Source organism: Emys orbicularis, chromosome 14 (genome assembly GCF_028017835.1).
Source record: "Emys orbicularis isolate rEmyOrb1 chromosome 14, rEmyOrb1.hap1, whole genome shotgun sequence".
NCBI classification, from domain to species: Eukaryota; Metazoa; Chordata; order Testudines; family Emydidae; genus Emys; species Emys orbicularis.
The window spans coordinates 45,261,698-45,288,877 of record NC_088696.1 but is presented as its reverse complement, the minus strand read 5'-3'; the positions used below and the strand labels follow the sequence as shown (position 1 = coordinate 45,288,877).

Sequence of the window (27,180 nt, the reverse complement as noted above, 5' to 3'; positions counted from 1 at the left end):
TCAGAGGACGGGCCGCTCCTCGGCTTCTTCGCGCCGCTCTCCCGTGGTCAGCGCCCACCCCCCAGGCGGGAGCCGGTAGCGCGGCCCTGCTCCAGCTGCAGAGGATGGGGGAACATGGCGCCCGGACGGTCCGCTCCTCCTCAGCTTGTCCCCACCTCTGCCTCCTCCTCCTCCTCTCTGCGCCGCCTCCTGCCAGGGGAGGGGAGAGGGGAGTGGAGTGGCAGCCCGGGCTGAGCCCAGCTCGTGCCAGGGCCAAGGTGAAGCCCAAGGATGAGCAGGGCTGGGATCCAGCAGCAGCCCGAACCCCTGGCCCTGGGAGCGGCAGTGACCAGAGATGACTCCACCTCAGGCCAGATCCACAGCAAGGTAAGAGTCGGGCCAGGCGGGAGGGTCCCCAGGACCCCTGGGGAGCTTCTGCCTGCTGGAGCCCCAGAGGCTGCTGCCTCCCTCCCCAGCCCCTCACAGCACTCCAGTGCCTGGAGTCTCCTTCTGCCTCCCCTCCTGCAGGGGGCGAGCGACCTGGCAGAGAGGGGCAGCATCTGCCCAGCAAGCCCAGCAAGCCCAGCACCTCTTCCTTGGTTCCTCCAGCCCCAGAGCTCTCTCCATTGCATGCCCCTAGGGCTCCAGCAGAGTGGCCTCAGGGTGCCGGTGCCTGGAGTCTCCTTCTGCCTCCCCCCCTGCAGGGGGCAAGCGACCTGGCAGAGAGGGGCAGCATCTGCCCAGCAAGCCCAGCAAGCCCAGCACCTCTTCCTTGGCTCCTCCAGCCACAGAGCTCTCTCCATTGCATGCCCCTCGGGCTCCCAGCTGGGCGGCCTCAGCGCTGGGAAAATGCCAGCAGGGCTGGGTCCAGTGTGTATCCGAGCTCGTGGGGAGCTCTCTCGCCCCAGTGACTAGCGCCTTACCTATGGCAAGTACAGTAGTGCAATAGGAGTGTAACGTGAAAAATATCATGTCACGTTGTGACACGGTCACTCAAATCACGATTACGTGTGTGTACTGTGCTGCCCTATCGGCGCCATTTGCACTAATTTCCGTTTCGCGTCGGTGCCAGTGGTTATAGGGCTAAAATGCCGGGACAAAAACAACTTTCTGGTGCTGCTTACCGGCAACAAAGAGAGAAACGGCAAAAAGAATTAGAAAAACTATCTCGTACTTCAAAAAAGTATTTTAAAAAAGTCGACAATCAAGGAGAAAGCTCTAAACAATGCATTGAAGGTGATTATTCATCAACTGATGAAGACGGATCGAACCAAAGATGAACAACAATCTGACCAAAGATTATCTTCACTAACTGATAAAGACGAACAATCACAATCCATCCAAAGATTTACTACTTTAGCTGAAGAGTCCAGAAATGAAGAACTGTTATCCAAATCTAAAACTGAAGAACAATTATTGGAAGGTGGAGAGACTGACATAGGATCGGATCCAAGTAAATGGCCGACAATAATTACTGATACAATGCGAATTATTATTGTGAGAAAAGGTCCTTCAAAACTAGATCCTACATTTGAATATCCATTTAATGAGTCGAATCGTCGATTTATGCCATCCAGTATGAAGAAAAAAATGAAAAATGGGGAACAAATTAATAGATCGTGGTTAGTGTATTCACAGACCAAAGATGTAGTTTTTTGTTTTTGCTGTAAACTGTTTTGTAACTCGGACATTCTTCTGGCAACTGCAGGTTTTAATGACTGGCAAAATTTCCATCAGCATTTGAAAGAACATGAAACATCAAAAAATCATTTACGCTCATTGACAAATTGGATTGAGCTGTCAAACAGATTACGTACCGGTACAACAATCGATGTGGTACAGCAACGTCAACTAAATTCAGAAATTCTACGTTGGCAAGCAGTGTTGGAACGTTTCCTGGCAATCATTAATTTCCTAGCCGAACTGTGCCTCGCATTCTGTGGATCCTCGGATATTTTATATGAGAATAACAATGGAAATTTCTTAAAATTGGTTGAGTTATTGGCAAAATTTGATAATGTTATGGCTGAGTAGTACCAAGAGTGAAAGATGGAGAGATTCACACCCATTATTTGGGTAAAAATACACAAAATGAGATAATAGAATTAATTTCTAATGGAGTGCGCAATGAAATTTTATCGAATTTGAAACATGCCAAATATTACTCAATTATAGTTGATTGTACTCAAGATCTGAGCAAAACTGAGCAAATGTCAATAGTTTTACGATTTCTGAAAATTGATGAAAATGCAGAAGTGAAAATTTGTGAACAGTTTCTAGAATTTATACCAGTGAACGAAACTACTGGGAAAGCCCTCACAGATGTAATTCTACAGAGATTGGAACACTATGGAATACCTTTAGAAAATATGTGCGGCCAAGGGCACGATAACGGCTCAAACATGCGAGGACGACATGCAGGTGTACAGCAAAGAATATTGAATTTAAACAATCGAGCTTTTTTCATTCCTTGCCATGCGCATTTGCTCAATCTGGTTGTCAGTGATGCCGCCAAATCATCTAAAGATGCCGTTTCATATTTTACCACAGTGCAAGCAATTTACAACTTTTTTAGTGCTTCCACACACCGTTGGGCAGTCTTGAAGAAGCATCTTGAACAAAAACTCACACTTAAACCTCTGAGTCAAACTAGATGGGAAAGCAGGATAGAAGCTATTAGACCATTCCGATATTCATCAGGAGAGATTTACGATGCACTATTCAAAATAAGCCAAGACTTGTCGTATGATCCTTCATTTCGACATGAAGCTGAAACATTGGCTCAGAAAATGATGCAGTTTCAATTTTCATGTTGCACGGTTATTTGGCACAATATTCTAAATCAAATTAATTTGACCAGCAAAGTTATGCAGAACATAACCATAGACATAGGCAAAGATGATTTTGAATAAAACGCTGGAATATTTAAAAAAATACCGTTCAGATGAAGGATTTGAAGAAACTGTCAAAGAAGCAACAACAATAGCAGAGGATCTTGATTTTGAACCAACGTTTGCACCTCAACAATTCATTCGTCCTCGGAAAAAAACAAGACAGTTTTGTTATGAGGCTCATGATGATCCTATTCTCGATCCAAACGAAAGGTTGAAAGTTGAATGTTTCTATTGTATTTTGGATGTAGCTATAACTTCCATTGAAAAAAGATTTTGTCAGTTGCATGGTCATTGTGAAACTTTTGAATTTTTATACGATATTGGAAATATTAAAAATCAGTTTTCCAAAGAAGACCTCATGAAGCAGTGCCAAGACCTACATTTAGCGCTCAGTACTGATAACGCTGCTGACATTGATTCAGTAGAATTGTATGATGAATTAATAGCTTTATCTGAGCTAATAAGTCCTAAAACTTCTCCTCTAAAAGTATTAGAATGATTTTTTCACTCCAAACACTGCTATAGCATTACGCATTCTTTTAACATTACCAGTATCAGTGGCTTCTGGTGAGCGCAGTTTCTCAAAACTGAAATTACTAAAAAATTATTTGAGGTCCACCATGTCTCAAAATCGTATGTCAGGACTGGCATTAATTTCAATTGAAAGTACTTGTAACCCTTCTGCCCATCTAAGTTGGCAGCAACAAGGGCCGGGTTCTGTATCTAGGGGTTCCGTTTCAATAACGCAATGCAAAACCGGCTCGAGCCCCCACCCAGTGACCTGGGACAATTACATACCACCCCCTGGGTGCCTCTAAGAGGCAATACTTCCCCTCTCGCAAGCATGGAGTCTGAGTGTAGCAGAAAATGTTTAATAACATGAGGTAAACGACATCAGCATTAAATTGGAAAAACACCGCAAACAGGATTCATAACACAAACCATGATCAAAAGACCCACCCCAGCAAATTGGGCTGTGTCCTTTCCCTTTGGTTCTTGAATCCAGCAACCCAAAAATCACTCAGAGTCCCCAAAGTGCAACACCCCCAAAGTCTCTTTGGTCCAGCAACCACCCAAAGTCTCTGTCCCTGGTCAGTGCAGTCCCAGAGTAAAAGGGGGGCACGCAGGGTGTTAAGGGGCACCTTACGTGACCCGAAGCCGGCCATCTCTCCATGGGGTTCCGCCGCAGCCTTCACCACGAGCCAGTCCACTTCCTGCCGTCCCACGAGCTGCTCCGCTCCGCCCACCGACCTGTGAGCCGCTCCAGCCGTCCCTGCAAACAGCTCCGCTTGCCGTTCCTTGGGCCGCTCCAACCGTCCCCGCAAGGCTCCCTATTATACCAACTCACTGGTTCCCTCCAAAGGGCCTCAGATAGCCCACTTTAGCTTCCACAAGCCTGTGTGCTAAACATATTGGTTCCTCACTAGTCACCCCAAGTGCATCATAAGTCAACCGTTTTACTGGTCTTATTACCCTGTCTCGTCTATTGAGAATCTCTGTTGCCGTGGTAGGGGGGACAGCCTCTTGAATGACGGATGGAGAGGTTTCCTTTGAGGGCCCCTCGGCTACTGGCATAGGCCCCTGCATTTCTAGTTCTAACAGTGGAGGGTCCAAGGTGCCCAGGACATCCTCCACCTGTATGTATCCACTGTCCAATAACCTGTGTGTGTCATCACATGGGGGTCCCACCAGTGGCTCAGGGGTGTCAGGAATAGGCCTAAATACTTCTGCCATGGGGTTTAGGGCGGAAGAGGAGGAGCTTTCTTTTGATTCAGCTGATCGAGACCAAAATCTTGTCTCCATCCCAGGATACACCATGGTTGTGTCTTCCTCCTCAGACTCACTCTCGGATGTGCTGCATAGGGGTAGGTTAGCTGCAGGGGGCTGGCTGTCCATGTTGGAGGGCAGCTTTGGTCCAGCACCTTCGTTCTGCCCGGTTGCCCTGTTGTGGCCCATCTCATAAGGGGTGCCTACCAATTCCCCCACACAGGGAGCAAAAGGTTTCTATGTACTGTCTTTGTCTGCCCTGGACCCTCTTCAGGTTTGATCTTGTAGACCGGCAAGTCTCCTCGCTTTTCCATCACCAAGTAAGGTATTGCCTTCCATCTGTCAGCTATCTTGTGTTTGCTAGCAATACCCAAATTTCGCAGCAGGACTCTGTCCCCCGGCTGGAGCTCTTGCAGACGTACCCTAGCATCATATTGATGTTTGTTGCGGTCTGCGTTCTTCTGAGCCACAGATGTAGCTAAGTGATAAGCATCCCGCAGCTTTTCTCTTAGTCGGGATACATATTGCTGATGAGTTTCATAGCTATCTCCATCCTCTGATACACCAAAGCACAGGTCTATGGGTAATCTTGGTTCTCGCCCAAACATTAAGAGATATGGGGTGACTCCTGTAGCATCATTCTTTGTAGCATTGTACGCGTGCACCAGAAATGCGACATGTTGGCTCCAGGTTGCCTTCTGCTCTGGCCGCAAAGTCCCCAACATATCTAATAGGGTTTGGTTGAACCTCCCTGGCTGAGGATCACCTTGCGGGTGATAAGGCATTGTCCTAGACTTTTTAATTCCCGCTATCCTCAGCACCTCCTTCAGAAGGTGACTCTCAAAGTCCCGCCCCTGATCCGAGTGTATCCGGGCTGGAAATCCATAAACTGAGAAATATTTCTCCCACAGTACTCGAGCAACAGTGGTGGCCCTCTGATCACGTGTGGGATATGCCTGCGCATATCGCGTATAATGGTCAGTCACTACTAGAATGTTCCCAATATTCCTCTTGTCTACTTCTAAAGACAAGAAATCAATGCATACCAGCTCCAGAGGTTTGTTGCTGGTGATGTTCTTCAGATATGCAGCCCTCGTGGGCAGAGTTTTCCTTTGAACACATCGAGCGCAGGTCTCACATTTCCTGCGAACATCTTCAGCCATCCGAGGCCAATAGAACCTTCCAGGGTCCTCTCCATCCCTAAATGTCCAAAGTCATCATGCAGGGCCCTCATGGTCAGGGCTCTGTACTCTTTTGGCAGCACTAGCTGTGCTTGTTGCTTTTGTAAAGGGTCTGTGGTCACTCGGTGTAGCACTCCCTGAATCAGTTTTAGTTTGGTCCATTCTCTCAATAGTGGTTTACCCTCCGGGTTAGGTGGGACAACCACAGCTGGGCTTCGCCCCTCCTTTTTTGCAAGTAGTGTATCACGAATGTCAATATCTTGCAGCTGGGCTTCCTGCCAGTCAGCTGCATTGAGCATGGGCAAAGGAGATTGGTCCAATGCAATATAGTTCACTGAAGCAGAAGGCACGCATTCAGGGGGCAGGCCCAAAGCTTCAGCAACACATTCATGAAGGCTCTCATGGGCCTCTGGCTCTCGGCGACTCACACTGCAAATAGCCCTCACTCCATCTGTGGGTATCACAGCAACTCCTGGTGCCTGTGGACGCCTGGACAATGCGTCTGCATCTACATTGCTTTTCCCTGATCGGTATTGAATGCTGAAGGCATAGCTAGCCAAAGCGGCCACCCATCTTTGCCCTGTAGCATCCAGCTTAGCACTTGTTAACACATAGGTCAGTGGGTTGTTGTCTGTCCACACCTGGAACTGAGCACCATACAAGTAGTCTCGAAATTTCTCAATGATGGCCCATTTCAAGGCCAAGAACTCCAGCTTGTGGGTGGGATAGCGAGTTTCACTATCAGACAGTCCTCGGCTGGCAAAGGCTACAGGTTTACGTTTTCCTTCCACTTCCTGGTACAGTACTGCTCCCAGACCCTCCAAACTGGCATCAGTATGCAGGATAAACGGCTTGCTTGGGTCAGCAAAGACTAGGACCGGAGCATGAGTTAGGCAAGTAATGATTTCTCGAAAAGCCCTTTCACATCTCTCATCCCACTGTGGCCCAAATGGTTTGAAGGGGCCATAGTGTCTCTGCACAGGAGGCTTTGGGGACCTCCCCTTATTCTTGGTCTTAGATTTGTTCTTGCTGGACTGGTATCCCCTGGTAAGATCATTCAGAGGTTTTACAATCGTAGCATAGTTTTTCACAAATCTGCGGTAGTAGCCACTAAACCCAAGAAAGGTCTTGAGTTCTCTGTAGTTACTTGGACATGGCCATGTAGTGAGGGCTTCTATTTTATCGGGATCAGTACTCAGACCCTCTTGGGACATGATGTGACCCACATACTTCGCTGAGGTCCTGCAGAACTGGCATTTGTCAATTGAAAGCTTCAAACCATAACCCTCTAACCTATCAAGCACTTTAAGAAGTCTTTCTTCATGCTCCTCCAAGGTTCTTCCAAACACAATCAGGTCATCCAAATAAACTAACACTTGCAGTAAATTCATGTCTCCCACAACTTTCTCCATAAGACGTTGAAATGTGGCAGGTGCTCCAGAAATCCCTTGGGGCATGTGTTCGAACTGATAAAACCCTAATGGGCAGATGAAGGCTGTCTTCTCCTTATCTTCTTCACCCAGATGGATCTGGTAGTATCCACTCCGAAGATCCAACACAGAGAACCACTGGCTTCCCAGCAAACAGTCTAAGGCATCTTGGACTTGGGGCATTGTGTACTGGTCAACCACAGTACGGCGGTTTAGGGTGCGGTAGTCAATACACATCCGGATTTTCCCATTCTTTTTACGGACCACCACAATGGGTGAGGCGTATGGGCTGCGGGAATCCGTAATGATGCCATTCGCAGCCAGCTCCTGAAGTTGTTTTCGCACATCTTCCATCTTGGAGAGGGCAATCCTCCTAGATGTCTCCCTGAAAGGTCGAGAGTCATGTAGTCTGATGTTGTGCTCTACTCCTTTTGCACATCCCACATCCCACTCATGCAATGAGAACACCTTGGATCTTTCACAAAGTTTCCTCCTCAGGCGATCTTTCCACTCCTCGGACAACGGTGAATCTCCAAAGTCAAACTTTGCTGGGTCTATTGTCGGAACTTGAGTCTCACACTGGGGTTTTACAATTGATTTAGGCTCGAAGAGGTCTGCTATCTTTTGTCCTTGCTTCACAACAACATCTCGACTTGTTTCATTAGCAATCAGTATAGTCACCTTTTCCTGGGCTTCAGCAGGTAGGGTTATGACTCCACTGGGGACCAGCACTCCTTCCGGGAGCTTCTCCTTCTCCTTCTACCATTGCTAATGCCCCTTTACTGCCTTTCAGCCGGGTACTCATGACAAGCACTTCTTGCTCTGTCCTTGCAGGCACTACTAAGGGGGTTGTGCCCATGTACTTCAGTGCCCCAATCGGTAGCTCAGATGTCTCCTTTTTAGCACCCTCAATCTTCCTATAGGCTTCAGCACAAAGCGTATGGATCATCAGGGTATTCAGGTACTGGTCCCCAGTCCGTCGTCTGCAGTAATCCGCGAGCACCTTGAAGAGACTGGAGTTGGTCCCTATCAGCACAGACACATCAGAGGTCCCTTTAGGGTCAGGGCATATTAATGCAGCTGTGTCCACCTCTTCTCTTACCCCAGCAACCTCCTCTGGGAATTCCAGGTGCACTATGACATACCCTTGGTAAGGGTATTCATCCATGCTGAGGCCACACAGACCAATGCTGTATAGGCAGGTGCCTAAGCATCTGTTGGTAGAATGACTGAAATATAATAGTCACTTGAGATCCAGTGTCAAGCACGGCTTTACACTCCGTCCCTTCAATCCTCACCGTGACCTCTGCTCGAGGCCCTATCAGTCCTGCGGGGATCTCAGCTGGACGGTCTTTTCTGGGGGAATCTTCAAATCCTGCAGACCTGGGTGGTCCCCGTCCCCGGACTCTCTGGCAGCTACCGGATCTCTCCCAACTGATCCTCAGCTTTCCATACACTAAGGAGGGGTTTTCTTCATTATGGCACTTGGCAGCACTGTGTCCATCCTGACCACATTGGTAGCAGAAGAATTGTCCTTTCCCCCTTCGCCCAGGTGGGATGGTGGCTCTAAATGCTGACTTCTCCATCGCCACAGTCAGAGGCTCCTTATTCCTGGAAGTCTTAGCTCGGTCAATGGTGCTTTGCAGTTCAGCTATCCGTTCTGTCAGGACCTGCATTTGTTGGGCAAGTTCCTCTGTGGTGCTCACCATCAGTACACTGGCCATTTGCAGTGGTGTTGTGCCGGCTGGCTCCAATGTTTGGGCTTCCCAAAACTCGCTGGCAGCCTGCCTTTCTTCTTCTTCTCTGACCTCCTTTATCAGCTGGCAATAACTTGGAGGATGTTCCCGTCGTTCTCTTAGCCGGAGATGGAGTAGAATCGGGTTCTGATACTGAGCTCCTCTTACAATTTGAGCCAGTCTGGTCCGATCCATCTGTTCAGCAGTCACTGCTCCCCTCATGACAGCTCTCTGAAGCAGTCTCTCCAGCCTCTGTATATAGGCTGAAATCTTCTCGCCATTTTGCTGTCGGGAATTAAGGAACTTACAGTAACTGTCTTCAGGGCCCTCTACGCTCCCAAAGGTATGATCAAGGGCCTCTAGGCAGTCCTTCACACTGACCCCAGGGTCAATGAGCTTCAGGGTGCAAATCACATCTAATGCTGGACCACTAAGGCTCTCTATTAGACATCTTCGCTTTTCTGCATCGGGTACGGCCCACTCCCGCAGCATTTCAGTGGTATGCTCCAACCAGGGTTCGAACTCCTCTGCACCAGCAAATAATCTTAACTCACAACAAGAGTTTGACATAGCATGGGACAGCACAACCTTTTCCAATATTTGCCCAGTGCTTTTGCCCAATCATTGGCTGAGGCTGCGGCCCCTGAGCTAGAGGCTGCAGGGCTGGGGCCCAACAAACCTGACATATTAGGCATTATACAAACAGTAATTTCCTCAAAATATAAACACAATTGTTTCCCAATGCAGTGGAACACTCAACAGGTGCTTGCGAGGGGTACTGACCCAGGGAATCCCGGACGAGCCCCCAAAAATGTAACCCTTCTGCCCATCTAAGTTGGCAGCAACAAGGGCCGGGTTCTGTATCTAGGGGTTCCATTTCAATAACGCAATGCAAAACCGGCTCGATCCCCCACCCAGTGATCTGGGACAATTACATACCACCCCTCTAAGAGGCAATACTTCCCCTCTCGCAAGCATGGAGTCTGAGTGTAGCAGAAAATGTTTAATAACATGAGGTAAACGACATCAGCATTAAATTGGAAAAACACCACAAACAGGATTCATAACACAAACCATGATCAAAAGACCCACCCCAGCAAATTGGGCTGTGTCCTTTCCCTTTGGTTCTTGAATCCAGCAACCCCAAAATCACCCAGAGTCCCCAAAGTCCAACACCCCCAAAGTCTCTTGGGTCCAGCAACCACCCAAAGTCCCCAAAGTCCAACAACCCCCAAAGTCTCTGTCCCTGGTCAGTGCAGCCCCAGAGTAAAAGGGGGCACGCAGGGTGTTAAGGGGCACCTTACGTGACCCGAAGCCGGCCGGCCATCTCTCCGTGTTGTTCTGCCGCAGCCTTCACCACGAGCCAGTCCACTTCCTGCCGTCCCACAAACTGCTCTGCTCTACGAGCTGCTCCGCTCCGCTCACCGACCTGTGAGCCGCTCCAGCCGTCCCTGCAAACAGCTCCGCTTGCCGTTCCTTGGGCCGCTCCAACCGTCCCCGCAAGGCTCTGTGCCACTCACTACTTCTCCAGTCTTCCCCACAAATTGCTCCGCCAGCTGCTTAGCAATATAGCTTCAGGCTCCCCCACTAGTTACCACAGCACTCAGTGATCTCAGCTCTTAATAACTTTAGCTCTTTTGTGATTTCAGCTCATAGTAGGGGAGCCCCAGTGCTGGTGTGCCATTGGCCCAAAATGAACTCAGCTCAGCAGCCTGTAACTGGACTCCTAATGGAATCAAAGTTAGCTTTGACATTCAACAGTGGAGAGAAGAGATGGTGCAATTGGTGTTTCAAACCCACACAGGGAGGAAGGGCAGGCATACCATCAGATACAAATACCTGGCCCCATCCTCTCTCAATTCACTGGGTTTTGTAACCCATGCCCCTTGTCAAGCAAGTGCTACTTAGGTAATGGTGAGTCCTTCTGTCATACAACAGTTCCACTGGCCTTGATTCACAGAATCAGGGTAACAAAACTTTATTCTTCCTGTCCCAATAACAGAGAAACTGGGGATCCCACACCAGCCAAAGTAACCACTTTCAGTTGCTGTTGTTTCATGCCAGGCGAGTGGGTGTGCCTATGCAAACAAGATCAGCCCCTGGAGTTCTTTTCCACACTTGCCATAATTCACCACCAGATGTCAGGGTAGAGCTCATCCTGACTCTGCTTACATCCTATTGCAAAAAATTTAGATTACTGACTTATTAAAAGACTACGCAAGTATAAAAACCAGAAAAATTCAGTTCATATCAATTCTTTTAATTTATGAGAAACTGGAAGACACTAACATTTTTCATTACAGTGTATAGTTGAACTCAAATTGTTTGTAATTGTGTTTTTGTTAAAATTAAATGTTAAAATTACACTAGTAGGAAATTGTTTTATTTCACTAACTACAAATTCTCTGTTTTCATTTTTTTTAAAATTTTAAACAGTCAAAACAAAACTGCAAAGTGCAAACATGTGTAAAAGCCAAAAAAAAGCGCGGGCGGGGGGGGGCAGGCAAAATTTTTTTTGCTTGGGGCAGCAAAAAGCCTAGAGCCGGCCCTGCTGGTTCCTTCTCTGAGATGCAGCCGGCTGGTGTCAAGTTTCCTGCAGGGAAGGCCGGTGCTGCCCAGGTTCAAACTGGAATGGTGTTTGGACCAGTAAATCCAGAGTGACTCCATTCACTTAGATGGAGTTTCTCTGTATTTCTCCTGGGTTAACTGACTGAGTGAACTGTGGAGCCGTGCACACCCCCAGCAAATCCAGGTGCCTTGTACGCCTTCCATCAGAATACACAGGGCATGTCCATAGTATGGTTTTGGAGATGGGGCCTTTCCCCTTAACAGGGCCACCCATGGACCAACAGCACAGGGCACTGCAGAGAGTAATTGGGCATTGGTAGAAAGGCTAGCCATTAGGCTGGTTACAAGTATTTGTAATTGTGTGTTGTATTAATGCTGGGTTTTAGTGTCACTGTCATAAGTTTGGGCTTGGAAGGGAAGAGGTGTTATTGGGGACTATGCCTCCAAGGGCCGAGCTTCCCAGCCAGAGTCTGGTGGGTGTGGGAGGAGCTCTGGTTGTGGTGAACAGCCAATTGGAACCAGACACCAACTAAAGCAGAGCTCTGGCAGGCTCCCGAGTCACTGTACACCACACCCAGGCCCTGCACAAGGCAGCGTGGCCTGACACTCTCCCCGGAGTCCTAAGACTTTCCGAGGCTGAGTGGGGAACGCAGCTTACCTTGCTGGCACGGTACGGGTACATGGGGATCTCCAGGACTTTGAAGCACAGCTCGATGGAGCCCACATTAGTGGACATGTTGATAATTGCTGCCTTGCTGCAGCTCAGCCCCTCCTTTCCGGCTTCCTCAGCTGCCCTCTTCAGCAGGGGCAGAAACTCCAGATGAAAATAAAAACCCAACAAACCTCCTCCATCGTGGTGTTGGGACCCGCCTGAGCTGTGGCGCCAAGCTGTGGACATGGCAGCTGTGATGGGGCCCTGCCCTCCCTCCCACCAGCGGGTAGCTCGGCCATGGTCCTGTTGCCCCTTTCTGAGCCGAGCGGCTAGTCAAAGCGCAGGGCCTGGGGCCGTTCCAGTGGGAAGCAGAAGTTGATGAGCCTGGTGTTGTCTTTGATGCCATCCTGCTCCTCCGAATGCAGGGGGACCCAAGAGCTAAAGGAGCAGCTTCTTAGCATACAGCCCCCACACCTCTTTAGCCAGTGCCAGACCCACAAACTGCCTCTAGCTTGTCCCAGGGTCATGCACAGAGCCCTTACTGGCCCCGCTTGGCTCTCTTCCTGCCTCTCTGTCTCCCTCTCCAATCTTGCCTGACCTCAGTCTCTGTGTTTTCTGCCTTCCCTCCCACACAAAACACTAACACTCATCAGAAAGAGCCCTCCGCCTCTCAGCCCAAATGCCTGGACCCATCACAAGTCCCTTTGGCCATGGGGGACAGAAGCTTCTGGTTAACTCCTCCTGGGGCCTTCACACCAGTCTCCAAGGGGTTGGTGGTGGAAGCTTGCAGCGTAACACTCCATTACGGAGAACCACAAAGAAGGACGGGGAAGCAGGAGGACGAGGCTAGGTCGCAGGAGGAGAGGAAGGTGATCTCGGCCCGCTGTGATAGATGCAGACACTGGGAAGCAAGTGGCCAGAGAGGACGAAGTTCCAGCAGTTGCCATGTCTGTTGGGGTGGCCAGGAGGAGGGCTTGGGAGGTGAGCTGGGGCGGTGAGGCAGGTGTGGGAGTCTCTGGGTTAGAGGGAAAAGATGAGACTATGGGCCAGACTGAGATCCCTGGGGGCAGAGGGCAGAGGGAGAAGAGAAGACATGGATGGTGCCCTGAAGGGAAGGGAGGAGCCCCGAGCCGTCAGGGGGGTAAGAAGACAATCAAGCGAGTATGGAGTCCAAGGAGCCCCCGCAGCCAGGAGCAGAGAGTGATCAGCTGTGTCGATGGCAATGGACACACCAGTCACACACTCAGTGTGCACGGAGATATGGGGATATCACACACACCACACACAGCTGCAGCGCACACTCACAGACACAGGCACCTTGACACACGCACACATGGAATCAGGTCTGCACATCAGCACACATGCTCCAGCTCTATACAAAGGCCAACGATCCACCTGAGCGGAGCAGCAGGGAGCAGACTCAGGCTGCAGCGTGTTGACTCTGAATGAGCAGCTTATGGCTTGGCTGCACTGTGGGTAGGACTGTCTGCCTGCGTGGTCTCCCCTGCTCTATATGCCTTGTGCAGGTGGGAGGAGGTGCTGAGCAGCTCATGATCCATATTCCCCATATTCTCCTCTTTCCATGACTTGCTGTAAATGTCATGTTCAGAGAGCAGAGAGAGAAGTTCGATAAAAACATTAATACTCTTGCTGGAAGGTTGCAACATAACATGACTTTATTTCTTAGAATCCAGAAAGCAGGCTGCTCCCTAAGGCAGAGAGGCACAACTCTCCCTGCCTCACCCTAGGCTGGCACTTTGCAGACTACTTGTTGAAGACCCAGCTCCCATGCCTCCTGCTAGCCCATAAGCAGGACCAGGAAACCCCTTATACTTAGAGCGATAGCTTCTCATTTTAACAGTTTTTAATACACTGTGATAAACAGTGGGTGGCTCCAGGTACAAAATGAACTCCGTTTGATCCAGTCCCTAGATAGGGTGAAGGTCTCTCCACGCCTCTCAGTCCCTCCCTTCTCCCCTCCCCCAAGTAAATAATAGCCAGTGAGGCCCTACGTACCTTGGCCACCTGGATCGGCCCGACCACATTGGTAGTGAACACGGAGATCATCTCCTCCGGCTGCACTGACTGCAGCGTGGCGTGGGAGTTGACTGCTGCATTATTAATGAGCAGGTTCAGGCCCTTGCCGTTCAACTGGGACTCCACCTCCTTCACTGCTGCTCTCACGCTGGCCAAGCTCACCGCATCTGCCGGGAAATCAAGGGGGAGCAGAGGAGACAGATCAGCCATTCCGTGGGCACTGGGGCCAAGAGCGAGGCCCAGGCAGCAGCCAGAGCCAATGTGAAGACAGCAAGAGCAAAGTGACACAGGCTGAGCTAGCGGGACTCCCACTCCCTGGATGAGGGGAGCCAGGGAGCTGGGTCGGAGATGTGTGCCGGGTCTCTCCGTCAGGGGAATTAGACTGAGATGAACAGAGACTGGCTCAGCAGCAGCAGGGTGCGAGATGGAACTAATGTGGGGACTGTTGTTGGTGTATATGTGGGGAATTGCATGACCAAGGTACAAAACAACGGCCTCACTCATTGCCCCACAACTGGCTCCTTGGAAAATTCCAGCCTCAGGCTCTGTCTGCACGTAAAACACGGCGCCACGGTGGTGTCTCTGCACAGACACTCACTCCAGCGACGGGCGGGGCTTTCCCACAGGTGGAGCTAATCCACCTCCCACCAAGGCAGTAGCTATGTCACCAGAAGAATTCTTCCATTGATATAGCACTGTCTACACGGGCGGTGGGTTGCTTAACTCGGTCGCTCAGAGATGTGGATTTTTCACAGCCCTGAGCGACGTGTCTGGGTCAATCTAATTCTCTGGTGTCGACCGACCCTTAGTTACTAACCCTTTAAAAAATAAACAAACAGAATTGGTGTTGGTGTGATGCTGGAAGACCAGGTGCCAGGTGCCAGCTGACCTTAAAGACCCAGGCCTTGCTTAGCAATGCATGGCTGGAAGCCAGGACAAGTCACTTGTGTGTTAGTATAGATCAAAGTGATAGTTACATGTCTAGGAGTGTATTTTGTGTCTAAACTTCATGAACTAGGGGCTGTTGCATGCATTCTTTTCATGTATCTGTACCTGTCATAATGCAATAGCAAACACTGGCATCGTACATACCCCTGTAACTAAATAACCCATGAAAGAAGAAAGAGGCCTTGTGGGAGGCAAATGAAGAAAAGTGCTCATTTCAAAGCACGCTATGATTGCGTGGGATGGTTGGAGACCAAAGCCTTTAAATGTGCTCCTCAATCCTTCCTCAAAGGAAAGCCCACGTGGGGAGTGACTCTGTGTGATTAATGAAGCGGGAGGGGGAGGGTAGCTCCCTTTTATGAACACCCACCCAGCCAGTTAGCTATAAAGTCCCTCTTGGTGACTGTTCTCTGCTTGCTTTACCTGTAAAGGGTTAAGTCCCCCAGGTAAAGGAAAGGGGCACCTGACCAAAAGATCCAAAGTGAAGGCTAGAACTTTTTAAAATTGGGAAAGAAGCTTTTGCTTTGTGTTGTGGTTGTTCTCCGAAGAGCAGAGACACAGAGCAGCAATGCTGTAAGCAGCTTTCAGCCAGGTATGATCCTAAATCATGAGATCATACCTAGAACTACTTATCTGGAACTCCCAAATGTGTAAGTAGATCAGGAATGTTTAGAAAGATGTGATTAGGCTTATTTCTGTTTATTTCTTATGGCTAATGGACTCCTCTGTGCTAACCCCAGATGCTTTTGTTTGCTTGTAACCTTTAAGCTGGACCCCTAAGAAAGCTATTTTGGGTGCTTAATTTTTGGAATTGCTCTTTTAAAATCTAGCAAAAGCCTAAGTTCCAGATGTATTTCCTTTCTTTTTGTTTTTAATAAAATGTACCTTTTTTAAGAACAGGATTGAATTTCTGGTGTCCTACAAGGTTTGTGCATGTTGTTTGATTAGCTGGTAGCTACAGCTAATTTCCTTTGTTTTCTTTTTCAGCTCTTCCCCGGAAAGGGGAGGGGGGTGAAAGGGCTTGAGGGTACCCCACAGGGAAGAATTCCCAAGTGCTCGTTCCGGGGTGCAAAGGGTTTTTTTTGCATTTGGGTGGTGGCAGCGTTTACCAAGCCAAGGTCAGAAAACAGCTGTAACCTTGGGAGTTTAATACAAGCCTGGAGTGGCCAGTATTAATTTTTAAAATCCTTGCGGGCCCCCACCTTCTGCACTCAAAGTGCCAGAGTGGGGATTCAACCTTGACACCCTGTCAGCTTGTTTTCTTGGAGCAGAAACTATATGTGTGGATTCAGGGAAAGATCCTTTATCCCTGGACTGTCTGGCCTTTCACAGGGAAGGGTCCCAGATGCAAAGCAGAGATTCCCACAGACAATCTGGGGTCCCTAAAAAGACTTTTGGGAACCTGGCAGTTTATTACATCTCTGCCGCCATTTGGAATTACTCACCTGTCCATACATTTTTCCTCCTTTAACCTCCCATAACTCTCCTTTCCTTTTCTTAGCTACTATGCCTCTCCTGCGTTTACTATAGAATTGGCTACCAGCGTTGTCTTTGGTGTGAGACCGAGGGTACCAAGTGACTGGTCTGGGAGCAGCCTGAATGTGGTGTGATGTTCGGTGTAAGTGACCATTTGTCACTAGCCCAGCGTGTGGGGTGGCGAGGTAGACTGGGGAGTCTAAGGGGGCTGTCTGTGACTCCTTGGTAAGACTCCATGGTGAAATCTAATTGTAGAGCCACCCACCAGATCGGGGTCCCTGCCCTGCGTCTCATGGCCTGCCCTGAGATAGGCACGTGGGCATGAGCCGCTCCACACAGTGTGACAGACAGTACAAGTTATTTTCTTCCAGGAGTATTGAGTGAGGAAGAGGGTAATGGGTCCGAGGTCTCCTCTACACAAGAAAGCTGCACCACTTTAACTTAAGGTGGGAATTTAAATGGATTAAGCTAGGTCTACACCAGGGGTCCCCAATGCGATGCCTGCGGGCGCCATGGCGCCCGCCGGGGCATCCATGTGCGCCCGCTTACTGGCCGCTGGACAAGCAGCCACCAAAATGCCGCTGAGAAGCAGCAACGTCAAGAAGCGCTACCACCGAATGACTCTTGATGATGCTGTTCACACCGGCATTTCAGCGGCTGCTTGTTCGGCGCCCGCCCCACGGAAAAGGTTGGGGACCACTGGTCTACACTATGCAGTCTACACCAGCAGAGCTATATTGCTGCAGTTATGCCGGCATAATCCTGTAGTGTAGACGAAGCCTGCACTGATAGATGGGTTTTTTCCAGCAGTGTAGGAGCATCACCTCCCCGAATGATGTTAGCACATCAATGGAAGCATTCTTCTGTCGCCTCAGCTGCATCTATCCTGGGGGTTAGGTGGGCGAAGCAACATCTGTCAGGGATGTGGTCTTTCATCCCCCTGACCGACGTAGCTATGACTACCTACTCCTTTTAAGTGTAACTCAAGTAATCCTTAAACTCATGCAAAGCCGTGTGTGGATGCTCTGACTTTGGTTTCAGAGCAGTTTATTGCAGTTTGGTTGAAGTGAAACCGAAATCAGGCTGTCCACTCAGGTGTTTCCTTGGGTTTCAATTCACACTCCTGGAATTTGCTTGGTGTTGTGTCTAATCTGAGTGCTGATGTAAGCAGAGTCAGAATGAGCTCTCCCCTGACATGTGGTGATGAACTGTAGAAAAGGACTTCAGGGGCTGATCTTGTTTGCATGGGCACACCCACCCTGCCTAGCATGATGGACTGCTTGCCCAAATGGTCACTTTGGCTGCTGCGGGATCCCCAGTCTCTTTGTTGTTGGGGCAGGAGTAATGGAGGGTTGTTATCCTGGTTATGTGAATCAAGGACAGTAGAACTGTACTTGGCATTTTATGACGGAGGGACTCGCCCTCAACTAAGTAGCACTTGCTAGGCAAGGGACATGGGTTCCAAACCCCCATGAATGGAGAGAGGTTTGGGATAGATATTTGTGTTTGCTGGGCTGTAAACACTACTTTTACCTCATCTCTCTCCACTGTGCAACATCAGAGCTAATTATGACTCCATGAGGAGTCTTGTTATGTGCTGCAGAGCTGAAATCATTAATACCTAGTTCTAAGTGTTAGGTCTACTTTGGGCTAGTGGTGCATTAGCACTGAGGCTCCCCTACTACCAGCTAAAATCACTGAGTGCTGTGTTAAGTAGAGGGGGGCGTGAAGAGAAGTTGGCGAGTGGAGAGGTGTGGTGAGTGGAGTGGCTAGGGGAGAGGTGTGGTGAGCGGAGCAGATAGCAGGGTGGCTGGTGGAGAGATATAGTTGGCGGTGAAGACTGCAGCAGGACCCCATGGAGAGGTGGGGCAATTGGCTGTCAACCCAAGCAGTGGAGCATGTAAGGTGCCCCCATACCTCCCCCTGCTTCCACCCAGGCTGGGAGGTAAACTCTGCAGAGGAACTTCTGAACTCTAGGGGCTGCACTAACCAAGGTCAGAAACTGTGGGTGGGGTGACTGTTCGGTTGCTGGACTTAGGACCCTGAGGGGAAAAGGACACTGCCAAACTTACTTGGGGGTGGGTCTTTTGCTCATGGTTTTTGTTATGAAACCTGTTTGTGGTGTTTCCCCAACAGAATGCCACATTGTTTCCTTCCTTTATTAAAAGAGGGACTCCGTGCTTGCGAGAGGGGAAGTATTGCCTCTTAGAGGCGCCCGGGGGGTGGTATGTCCCAGGTCACTGGATGGGGGCTCGAGCCGGTTTTGCATTGTGTTATTGAAATGGAACCCCTAGATACTGAACCCGGCCCTTGTTGCTGCCAACTCTGACGGGCAGAAGGGTTACACTATAATATGTGCTGGTTAATGGAGGAATCCAGGCCTTTCAGAGTAGCTTGGGTTGGGGCGCTGGTCTAACGCCGACAGACCCCGGTCATTGGTGGGTGGAACTAAACCTGGGACCTCTGGAGCTTAGTGAATGAGCTAAAAGCCACCTGGCTATTAGATAAGGATATAGAGCAGACTCATTTAACTCTAAGTGGTGTCGGTGCCACTACATGGGACAGAGCACCACACCCAGAAGGTGTGTGGGTTTCACTGGAACAGGGGAGTCCGGGGCTATGCCCTCCCACTTTTTACTGGCCGTAAGGGTGAGCGATGGGGCGGGAGAAGGGAGCAGAGAGGAGCAAGCGTGGGGCGGGATCTTGGGGGGAAGAGGCGATCCAGAAGTGGGGCCTTGGGGGAAGAGGTGGTGCAAGGGTGGGAGTTCAGGGGGAAGGGGTGGGGCCTTGGGGAGAAGGGATGCGGTGGGGGCAGAGCCTCGGGGAATGAGTGATGCGAGCATGGGGACTCGGGGAAAGGGGTGGTGCAAGGGCGGGAGCTCATGGTGAAGGGGCGGGGCCTCAGGACAAGGGGCGGTGTGGGGGCTGGACCTTGGGGGAATGGGCAGTGTGAGGGTGGGGGCTTGGGGATAAGTGGCGGGGTGGGGTGGGGCTTTAGGGGAAGCAGTGGTGCAAGGGTGGGGGCTCGGTGAGAAGGGGCAGCATGGGGGCAGCAGGGCCATAGTTCGGGCGCTGGTGGCCCCCCCACATTTAGGGAGCTTCCCCTGCTCCCATCTGGGGTGCGTTAGTTTAGGGTTAATCTCTGTGCAGTGCAGGGGATTTTAGTCCCGTCTGGTAGCCCTGCTGTCCTTTGGCTTGTGCTGTCGGCTTGGTGAAGCATTCTGCTTTGGGCTGGATTTCTAGCAGCAGAGGGAGTAGACGGGCTGAGCTGGTGCTTTTGCCATCTCTGACAGGTGTGATTCTGTGACGCGATGAGCGAGATCACTGGTGCGGCTCTCGCCTGGCCCCTCTGAAAGGGCTGCTGGGTTCATTTCAATGGAATAAAGGGGCCCAGAGAGTCACAGGGACCCTACCACTGTCCATTAAGTAGGGTGGCCAACTTTCTACTCGCACAAATCGGAACACCCTTGCCCCCCCGTCCCGCCCTCCTCCGAGGCCCTGCCTCCTGCCCCGCCCTCCTCCGATGCCCCACCCATGCCCTGCCCCTTCTCCGAGGCCCCGCCCCATTCACTCTATCCCCCGTCCCTCTGTTGCTCACTCTCCCCACCCTCACTCACTCATTTTCACCGGGCTGAGGCAATGGGTTGGGATTTGGGAAGGGGTGAGGGGTCTGGCTGGGGGTGCAGGCTCTGCGGTGGGCCCGGAGCTGAGGGGTTTGGAGTGCAGGAGGGACTCTGGGTTTGGAGGGGACCAGGGCTGGGGCAGGGGGTTGGGGCTCGGGGTTGGGGTGCAGGCTTACCACCGGCGGCTCCCGGTCAGCGACGCAGCGGGGCTAATGCAAGCTGCCTGCCTGTCCTGGCTCTGCGCTGTGCCCTGAAAGCAGCCAGCAGGTCCAGATCCTAGACAGGGGGCCAGGAGGCTCTGCATGCTGCTCTTGCCCGCCTCCCCCAGCTACCATTATCTGTGGTTTCCGGCCAATGGGAGTGCGGAGCCGGTACTTGGGGCAGGGGGCAGGGTCTCCCAGACACTGGCAGGAAGCCTGACTTTGCAAGGATCATTTCCTGTCCCTGCAAGGGTCACAGTGACCAGCCCCCCCCCCCACTCCCTGACTCCAGAGAAGAGTCTTACTCCGACAGAGGCAAGAGGTCTCATCCCAGGGGCAAGACCAGAGCCAAGAGAATGAAGGATTAAGCAATTAGGATTTTAGTGAGGGACTTTGATGTTTGGGGCATTTTTATTAGTGTAAGGCCAGGGTTTGGTTCTGGAACGACAGCTTTCTTCATAGGTGCTGGAGCTAGGGGTGCTGGGGGTGCTGCCAGACCCCCTGGCTTGAAGTGGTTTCCATTATATCCAGGGTTTACAGTTTGGTTCAGTGGCTCTCAGCACCCGCACTATACAACTTGTTCCTGCACCCCGGCCTTCTTGCCGTTACTGGTAACGCAGCGTAGGTGCATATAAAGAGGAATAAGCCTTTCCATTCAGTTACAAGCCACAGTTTAGTTTGGGGCTTGTTTAGGCTCCAGAGACTTTGCCGGTATAGCAGAGCCCCCAGTGTGAGCCAGCCGAAGGAGTCCTGCCAGCACAGCGTCCCGAATGACATTAGCTAACTGACAGAAGCATGCTTGACTCTTTGCCCTTTGTGGGTATGTCTACACTGCAATTCAAGCCCCACCGCTGGCCAGTGTCAGCTGACTCGGGCTCGGGCTAGAGGACTGTAAAACTGTGGTGTAGACATTTGGGCTCAGGCTGGAGGCCGGCTCCAGACCCCTGGGAGCGGGATAGGTGAGGGGGTGGGACAGGAGAGGGAAGGGAAAAGGGTGGAGAATGGGAGGAAGAGGAGAAGGGTTCACCACAATGGACAGGACTAGGTATTTTCCTAAATGTTTGGAGGCCCTCCCCCACTCCTTCTCATGGGGAGGGAAGGATTTTTGGTTGCTTTCCTTGGTGGATATTTTTGAAACCCTTCTGACCGACTGCACAAATGGATTAAAACTCACTCTAATGAGAAAATAACAGGAGTACTTGTGGCACCTTAGAGACTAACAAATTTATTAGAGCATAAGCTTTCGTGGGCTACAACCCACTTCTTCGGGTTGTAGCCCACGAAAGCTTATGCTCTAATAAATTTGTTAGTCTCTAAGGTGCCACAAGTACTCCTGTTATTTTTGCGGATACAGACTAACACGGCTGCTACTCTGAAACCTGTCTAATGAGAAAAATAATTTTACTTTTAACTGTAAAATTTCCTTTTAAAATTAACACTGGCTTTAAGGTGGGTCAGGAAGCTTGCTCCTAGAAGGGTGCTGATTTTAGTGTTTCTAAAAACATAAAGGAATGCAAATCCTTTACACCTGGACCGCCCAAAGCCAAATGACAAGTGAATTGAATTGGAAACGCGGTTTCAGTAAAATGTATTTTCTTTCTTGGAGAAGTTATGAGGAAGTAAAGACTTTGCCACTGGACTTAGCTAGAGGAACTCATTGAATATTTTTTAGTGTTCCTTAAAAGCGTTGTTACCTGGGACTGTTAAATTAAACAACTGTTTAGGGTTTTTGTGCACCACTATTTATTTATATCTGTGCGGCAAGGATCAGCCAGGGTTAGCTTGTCTGGAGACCTGTGTCGTTCTGGGCTCTGCAGTGGAGGAGGAGGAGGAGGATGAAGAGGAAAGGGATCAGGAGTCTGGGCCCGGATAGCCTACTTAGCCAGCCTGGGGGTTAAGCGGGCAGGTAACGAGCACAGCTGGGTCCCAGCTGAGCTCTGTGATTGGCCAAACCGCCCGATGGGCTGAGAGGACCAACAGACCCGCTCTTAAGCCCAGCAGCAGGAGCAGGGTGCTGGCTACTCAGGGCTACAGTAGTTCCTGTGCCTGCTTGTTCCCAGCGCTGCCTTGCTCCCGGTAAACTGCTCCTGACCCTTGGCTCCTATTCCTGGGCTCCGGCGCCTGTCTACGCTGTAAAGAAAAACCTGCAGCACCAAGCCTCAGACTCGGGCTTGTGGGGCTCAGGCTGCAGGGCTAAAAATAGCAGTGTAGATGTTCCTGAGCGGGTTGGAGCCTGGGGGGCTGGCCCCCAGTGAGGGGGAAGGGTGTCGGAGCCCGGAGGCTGGCCCCCATGGAGGGGGGAGGGCATCGGAGCCCAGCTCTGGACCCAGCGGGAACAGCTGCACTCACAGGCCTGACTTTTGTTTTTGCCGGTGGCTACTTTTGAAGAAGTGTGTGTGTTGGGGGGGCTCTGGCAGTTTTGGGGGGAGGCTATTTTCAGCATAATTATATACTTCTTTCCTATTCTAGTTATTGAACATCTGTCTATCATTGTTATCTTAGTGGGCAGAGGGGCCTCGGGGGGGCCTCAGGGGAAGAGGCAGAGTGGGGGTGGGGGCCTTGTGGGAGGGTGCAGAGAGGAGCAGGCAGTGGGGCCTCCGGGGTGGGGGCGGAGAGGTCCATGAAGAGGTGGAGCGGAAGTGGGGCCTTGGGGGAAGAGGCGGAGCGGAGGTGGGACTTCAGGGTGGAGTGAGGATGGAGCACGGGAGGGGCATCGGAGGCCAAGCAGGGGCAAGGCTGCAGGGCGGAGCAGGGGGCGGGGCCATGGTCTGGGCACCAGTGGGCCCCCCCCACACTTCAGGTGAGCTTCTGGCTCTCCCGCCCAGCCTTCTCCAACGCAGCAATCACGTGCCGCCTCTGACTGTGGTTCATGGGGGCTGAGCACCCGCTAGTTTTTTCAGTGTGTGCTTGAGCCCCGGAGCACCCCGGAATCGGCGCCTAGGGCTACACTGCTCTTTTTAGCCCCATTTCCTAAGTCCTCCAGGCCTGAGTCATATGACCTGGTCTCTTAGACTCGGTGCCATGTGGTTTTCTTTGCAGCGTAGACATACCTTCACTCCGGCTCTGACCCTGGGCTCAGATTCCTGGCTACTGACTCCTGCTCCAACCAGTAGGCAGGACTGCCCACATCCTGGTCCCTGACAGCAGGTGTCTTTGCTTTCAAAACCCATATTTTTGTGTGGTTTAACCTATTTGAGTAGTGCTATGTTTACTTAGTTTTTAGTCATTGGGGGTTACTTACGGTGGAGACACGAGATTAGCTTTGTTTATTTTATTGCCTTGTTTGGTTAGTTTAGTTGTATTTGTTTTTTATATATAGCTTTTTAGTTTGTTTTAGGGTTTACTTGGTTAAACAAGGCTTAGTATTTGAAGACTGAGACCCTGCATAAAAAGCACCTTAAAAACATGTCTCTCATACTGAGGGTTTGGTTTTTTGTTTTTTGGCCTGCAAAGTAAGTGTGCCTTCGTTTTTATGGTTCACCTGTTTGTTTAGTACAGGGAGTGTTTTCCAGCCTCTTAGAAAATGTTTAAAGTTCCCTTACTCTTTGCTTTAAGAAACAAACACCATTCTTGTAAAGTTGTGCTAATGGATGTTGTTTGTTTTTATACTCGCTCTCTTTTTTTTTTTTTTTAAATACGGGCTTTAACAGCTGTATTTTATTTAAGTTTGTGAGAATTAATCCCTTTTGGCTTGAAAGTTGTAGCTGATTGTTTTTTGTTACAGTTAGGTAAGAATTAACATTAGCATTTGCTGGATTCAACTTAATTATTTGACTTAAATGCCAAATTTTGGGGCTAACCATTGTAGGCTTGCGTTTGTAGCACAGGAGTTTTCGTGCATTTTTTTAACTGGTTGCCTTTATTTAAAGATTTTGTGTTTTAGGAGGGGGCATTTTAAGAGAGGTTGGGGAAAACCCCAGATTCTTGCTGTTTTTAAGCAATTTTTTTTTCAAGATTGTGATTTTTGAATTAACTTTAAAAAAAAAAATTATACCACTTGAGCATTTAAAGATTTTTGGACTTTTTTTTTTTTAAAGGAATTTTCTTTCTCCTAACTAAATTGTTTTGGGCAACCTTGTTTTTCACTTACGGTAGTTGCAACAATACCAGTTGCTTTTTGATTGCATTTTGATACTATTCTTTAATTTTTAAGGCCGAGCTCTTTAAACCCCTTTACTGAGAATTTACCTTAATATAGTTACAGTTTTCTGGCCTTTTGTGTGTGTGTGTATGTGTTCTTTTTAAGCAGTTATTGCAGCTAACACTGTACAACCAGGAATTAGGTTTTTTCCCCACCGCTGGTACTCTTTGAAATTTGCATAATTCCTTACAATTAAATTTTTTCCTTCTAACTTTTGTTATGTTCGAACCATTTTAAAAAAGATGTTGACCCTTTTGGGCACTTTTGTACCCCCAGGACAAAATGCCAATTGTTTTCCAATGTAACAAGTTTTATTTGGGTTATTATTTAAAGTAGATAATTGAGGAGGATGAGCGTTAACTCTGCTTGAATCACTTGACTTTAGTACCTGATACATTTCAAGGGCTGAGACCTGGGGACAGAGGAATTATGCTTTTTGGGTGTATGAAGCAAGAGGAGCGATCCCTTTACTAACTGAGGCTGGGCACACAGAGCGTGCAGTGCAGGGTGATAATTCCATACCTAGCTGAATCGGCCTCACAGGGGGGTACTTGGCAGCCAGTTCCTGCAGGGCCTGGAAACGGGGCAAGAAAAGAAGCTGGAATTAGAACAATAAGTCCGAGTAGAGCACGGATAATGGCACATCCAAAATTCTGGCCTCTGCAAGCGATGCCCTAGCCCCGCCCCAGAGTGCACAGACACCCACACAGCAAGGTAGCTGGACGTACAGCTACCTCTGCACAGCATCTGCCTGGACTCTTACATGTTCCTTATACTGGGCCAGCGCTTCAGGCAGTGGAACTGGTGCAGCTCCATTGAAGTCACCAATTTTTGGTATAATTAAGCCCTAGAATCAACTGTGCCGGTGGCAGTTTTGCACTCGCAGATGGCGTCTTTCCTGCCAGCTTCCAAAGCGCACGGGAACTGACAAGGTTAAACCCCGAGTGTCTCTCCCAGGCTCGGCTCCATAGCCTATGAGTAAGTTGGCTTGAGAGAGGTTTATGGGCAATGCAGCTGGATCTCCCTAGATGCAGAGGGGGAACAAGAGGAGACCCTCTGTCAGTGCTGGGGACCAGACACAGCAGAAGTCTCCGATTGCAGGGCAGAGTCCCTGCTCCCAGCCTAGATTCTGCAGCCCTGAGGTTAACAAAAGGGGCAGAAGGGAAATGTAAGCTGGAGTCAAACCCTCCCCAGGCCACTGCCGCATAGGGGCCCTTGGGCAGCAAGGAGGGGCGGTGAATTACACATGGGCTAGCGCTGAAGGGCCAGCTCAGCAATCGCTGCCACTAGCCCAGCCTGTTTTCCCCCCTCGTTTGTTTCCAACAGCCCTAACCACGGCGCAAACCTTACTGCTGAATTGGAGACCCAACAGCCGCAGCTGAGGGGCTGGGAAGGAGCCGGCTGCTCAACAGAGTCTCTAATGCAGACTTCCCAGCGCCAGTCCCAGCTGGAGCCAGGAGTGCCCAGCCAACCCTGCCAGCAGTCGCAGAAAGCATCTCCGTAACTGCTGCTGGTTCCGCTCGGTGCCTTGAGGGGAACACGTGCCCTGGAGGCTCGGAGAGCTGATGGTCCATTGGGTTAGACAAACCCCTTTCCCATATAGCTGCTGTGGAGACCGGCTCTCTGCCTCCCCAGCCCAGCCCCAGGGCTGGGCTCCTATTTGTCACCTGGCTCTCATACCTTTCCTCTTGGTCCTTCCAGGTCTCGGTAGGTTGCAAAGATGTGTTCTGGGGGGTCTGGACTCTCCACTAGCTGCCTGACCAGCTCCAGCCCAATACCCCGATTGCATCCAGTCACCAAGACATTCCGAGCCAGCGGAGCCATCTCTGCCCCTCACTGTTCACAGAAGAAATGGACTTTGGCCAGCACAATTGCAACACATGTTGGGTAAATATTAACGCGAGGGATGGTCTCTCCAGGTTTGTTGACATTTTCTTGTCTGCCCAGCACTGTCACACCTGCAGGGGTGGCTCTAGGCACCAGCAAAGCAAGCAGGTGCTTGGGGCAGCCCATTTGCCGGAGCGGCAGGGAGCCAGCATGGGAGCTGAGAACCAACAGGGGGCCCTGGGAGCTGTAGTTCCTTAGTTAGCTCCCTGCCTATAGAGCCAGCCCTGGAGCAGGGAAAGAACTACATTTCCCAGCATTCCCTTGGCTGCTATCAACAGGAAAGGGAGGGGGAGGGAGTGAGGTAGCTGAGCCATGCTGCAGCTTGCTGTGAATGGAGAGCTCACTGCTAGAATGGGGTGGCACTGTGAATGGGGAACAAGTATGCCCAAGGAGTAGAAGGCTTTGCCCCAGATATCCCCTTCACAAGACATCCCCAGCCTGGATTAGGGATACTGGTGTGACCTCACCTTGCAGCCCCCAAAGAAAGAATTGGGTGGACTAAATGGACAGTGCCCCTCTCTATCTGAAGCCTAGAAAGGGAGGTATGTGGATCCCACTAGAATTTAAAATAAAAAGTAAGGGAGGGGAGGCTCTGGACCTGGGCAGCTTTAGATACAGTACCAGGCACGTAGGAGGATTTCCACTTCTGAGCCATGGAAGCAGA

The 27,180-nt window shown here is 50.3% G+C and overlaps 1 protein-coding gene across 1 annotated transcript; it reads right to left on the bottom strand.

Annotated features, from left to right (window-relative positions):
- LOC135888651 (uncharacterized) lies at nt 1-26,453 on the bottom strand. Its single transcript, XM_065416385.1, has 5 exons — nt 26,310-26,453; nt 25,152-25,203; nt 14,224-14,411; nt 12,214-12,369; nt 1-189 (listed from the first exon to the last, which is right to left on the bottom strand). Exons 1-5 carry the CDS (start codon nt 26,451-26,453, stop codon nt 1-3), a joined length of 729 nt encoding a protein of 242 aa, XP_065272457.1.
- Between the last annotated feature and the right edge of the window lie 727 nt (nt 26,454-27,180).

What these genes read in the sequence shown, in the direction of transcription:
- LOC135888651 (XM_065416385.1), bottom strand. Translation starts at nt 26,453, where the DNA reads ATGGCTCCGCTGGCTCGGAATGTCTTGGTGACTGGATGCAATCGGGGT. An exon ending in TGGAAGGACCAAGAGGAAAG is followed by an intron (nt 25,204 to 26,309) that starts GTATGAGAGCCA and finishes CCCCGTTTCCAG; the next exon opens with GCCCTGCAGGAACTGGCTGC. An exon ending in ACCCGTACCGTGCCAGCAAG is followed by an intron (nt 190 to 12,213) that starts GTAAGCTGCGTT and finishes CTCCCCTGGCAG; the next exon opens with GAGGCGGCGCAGAGAGGAGG.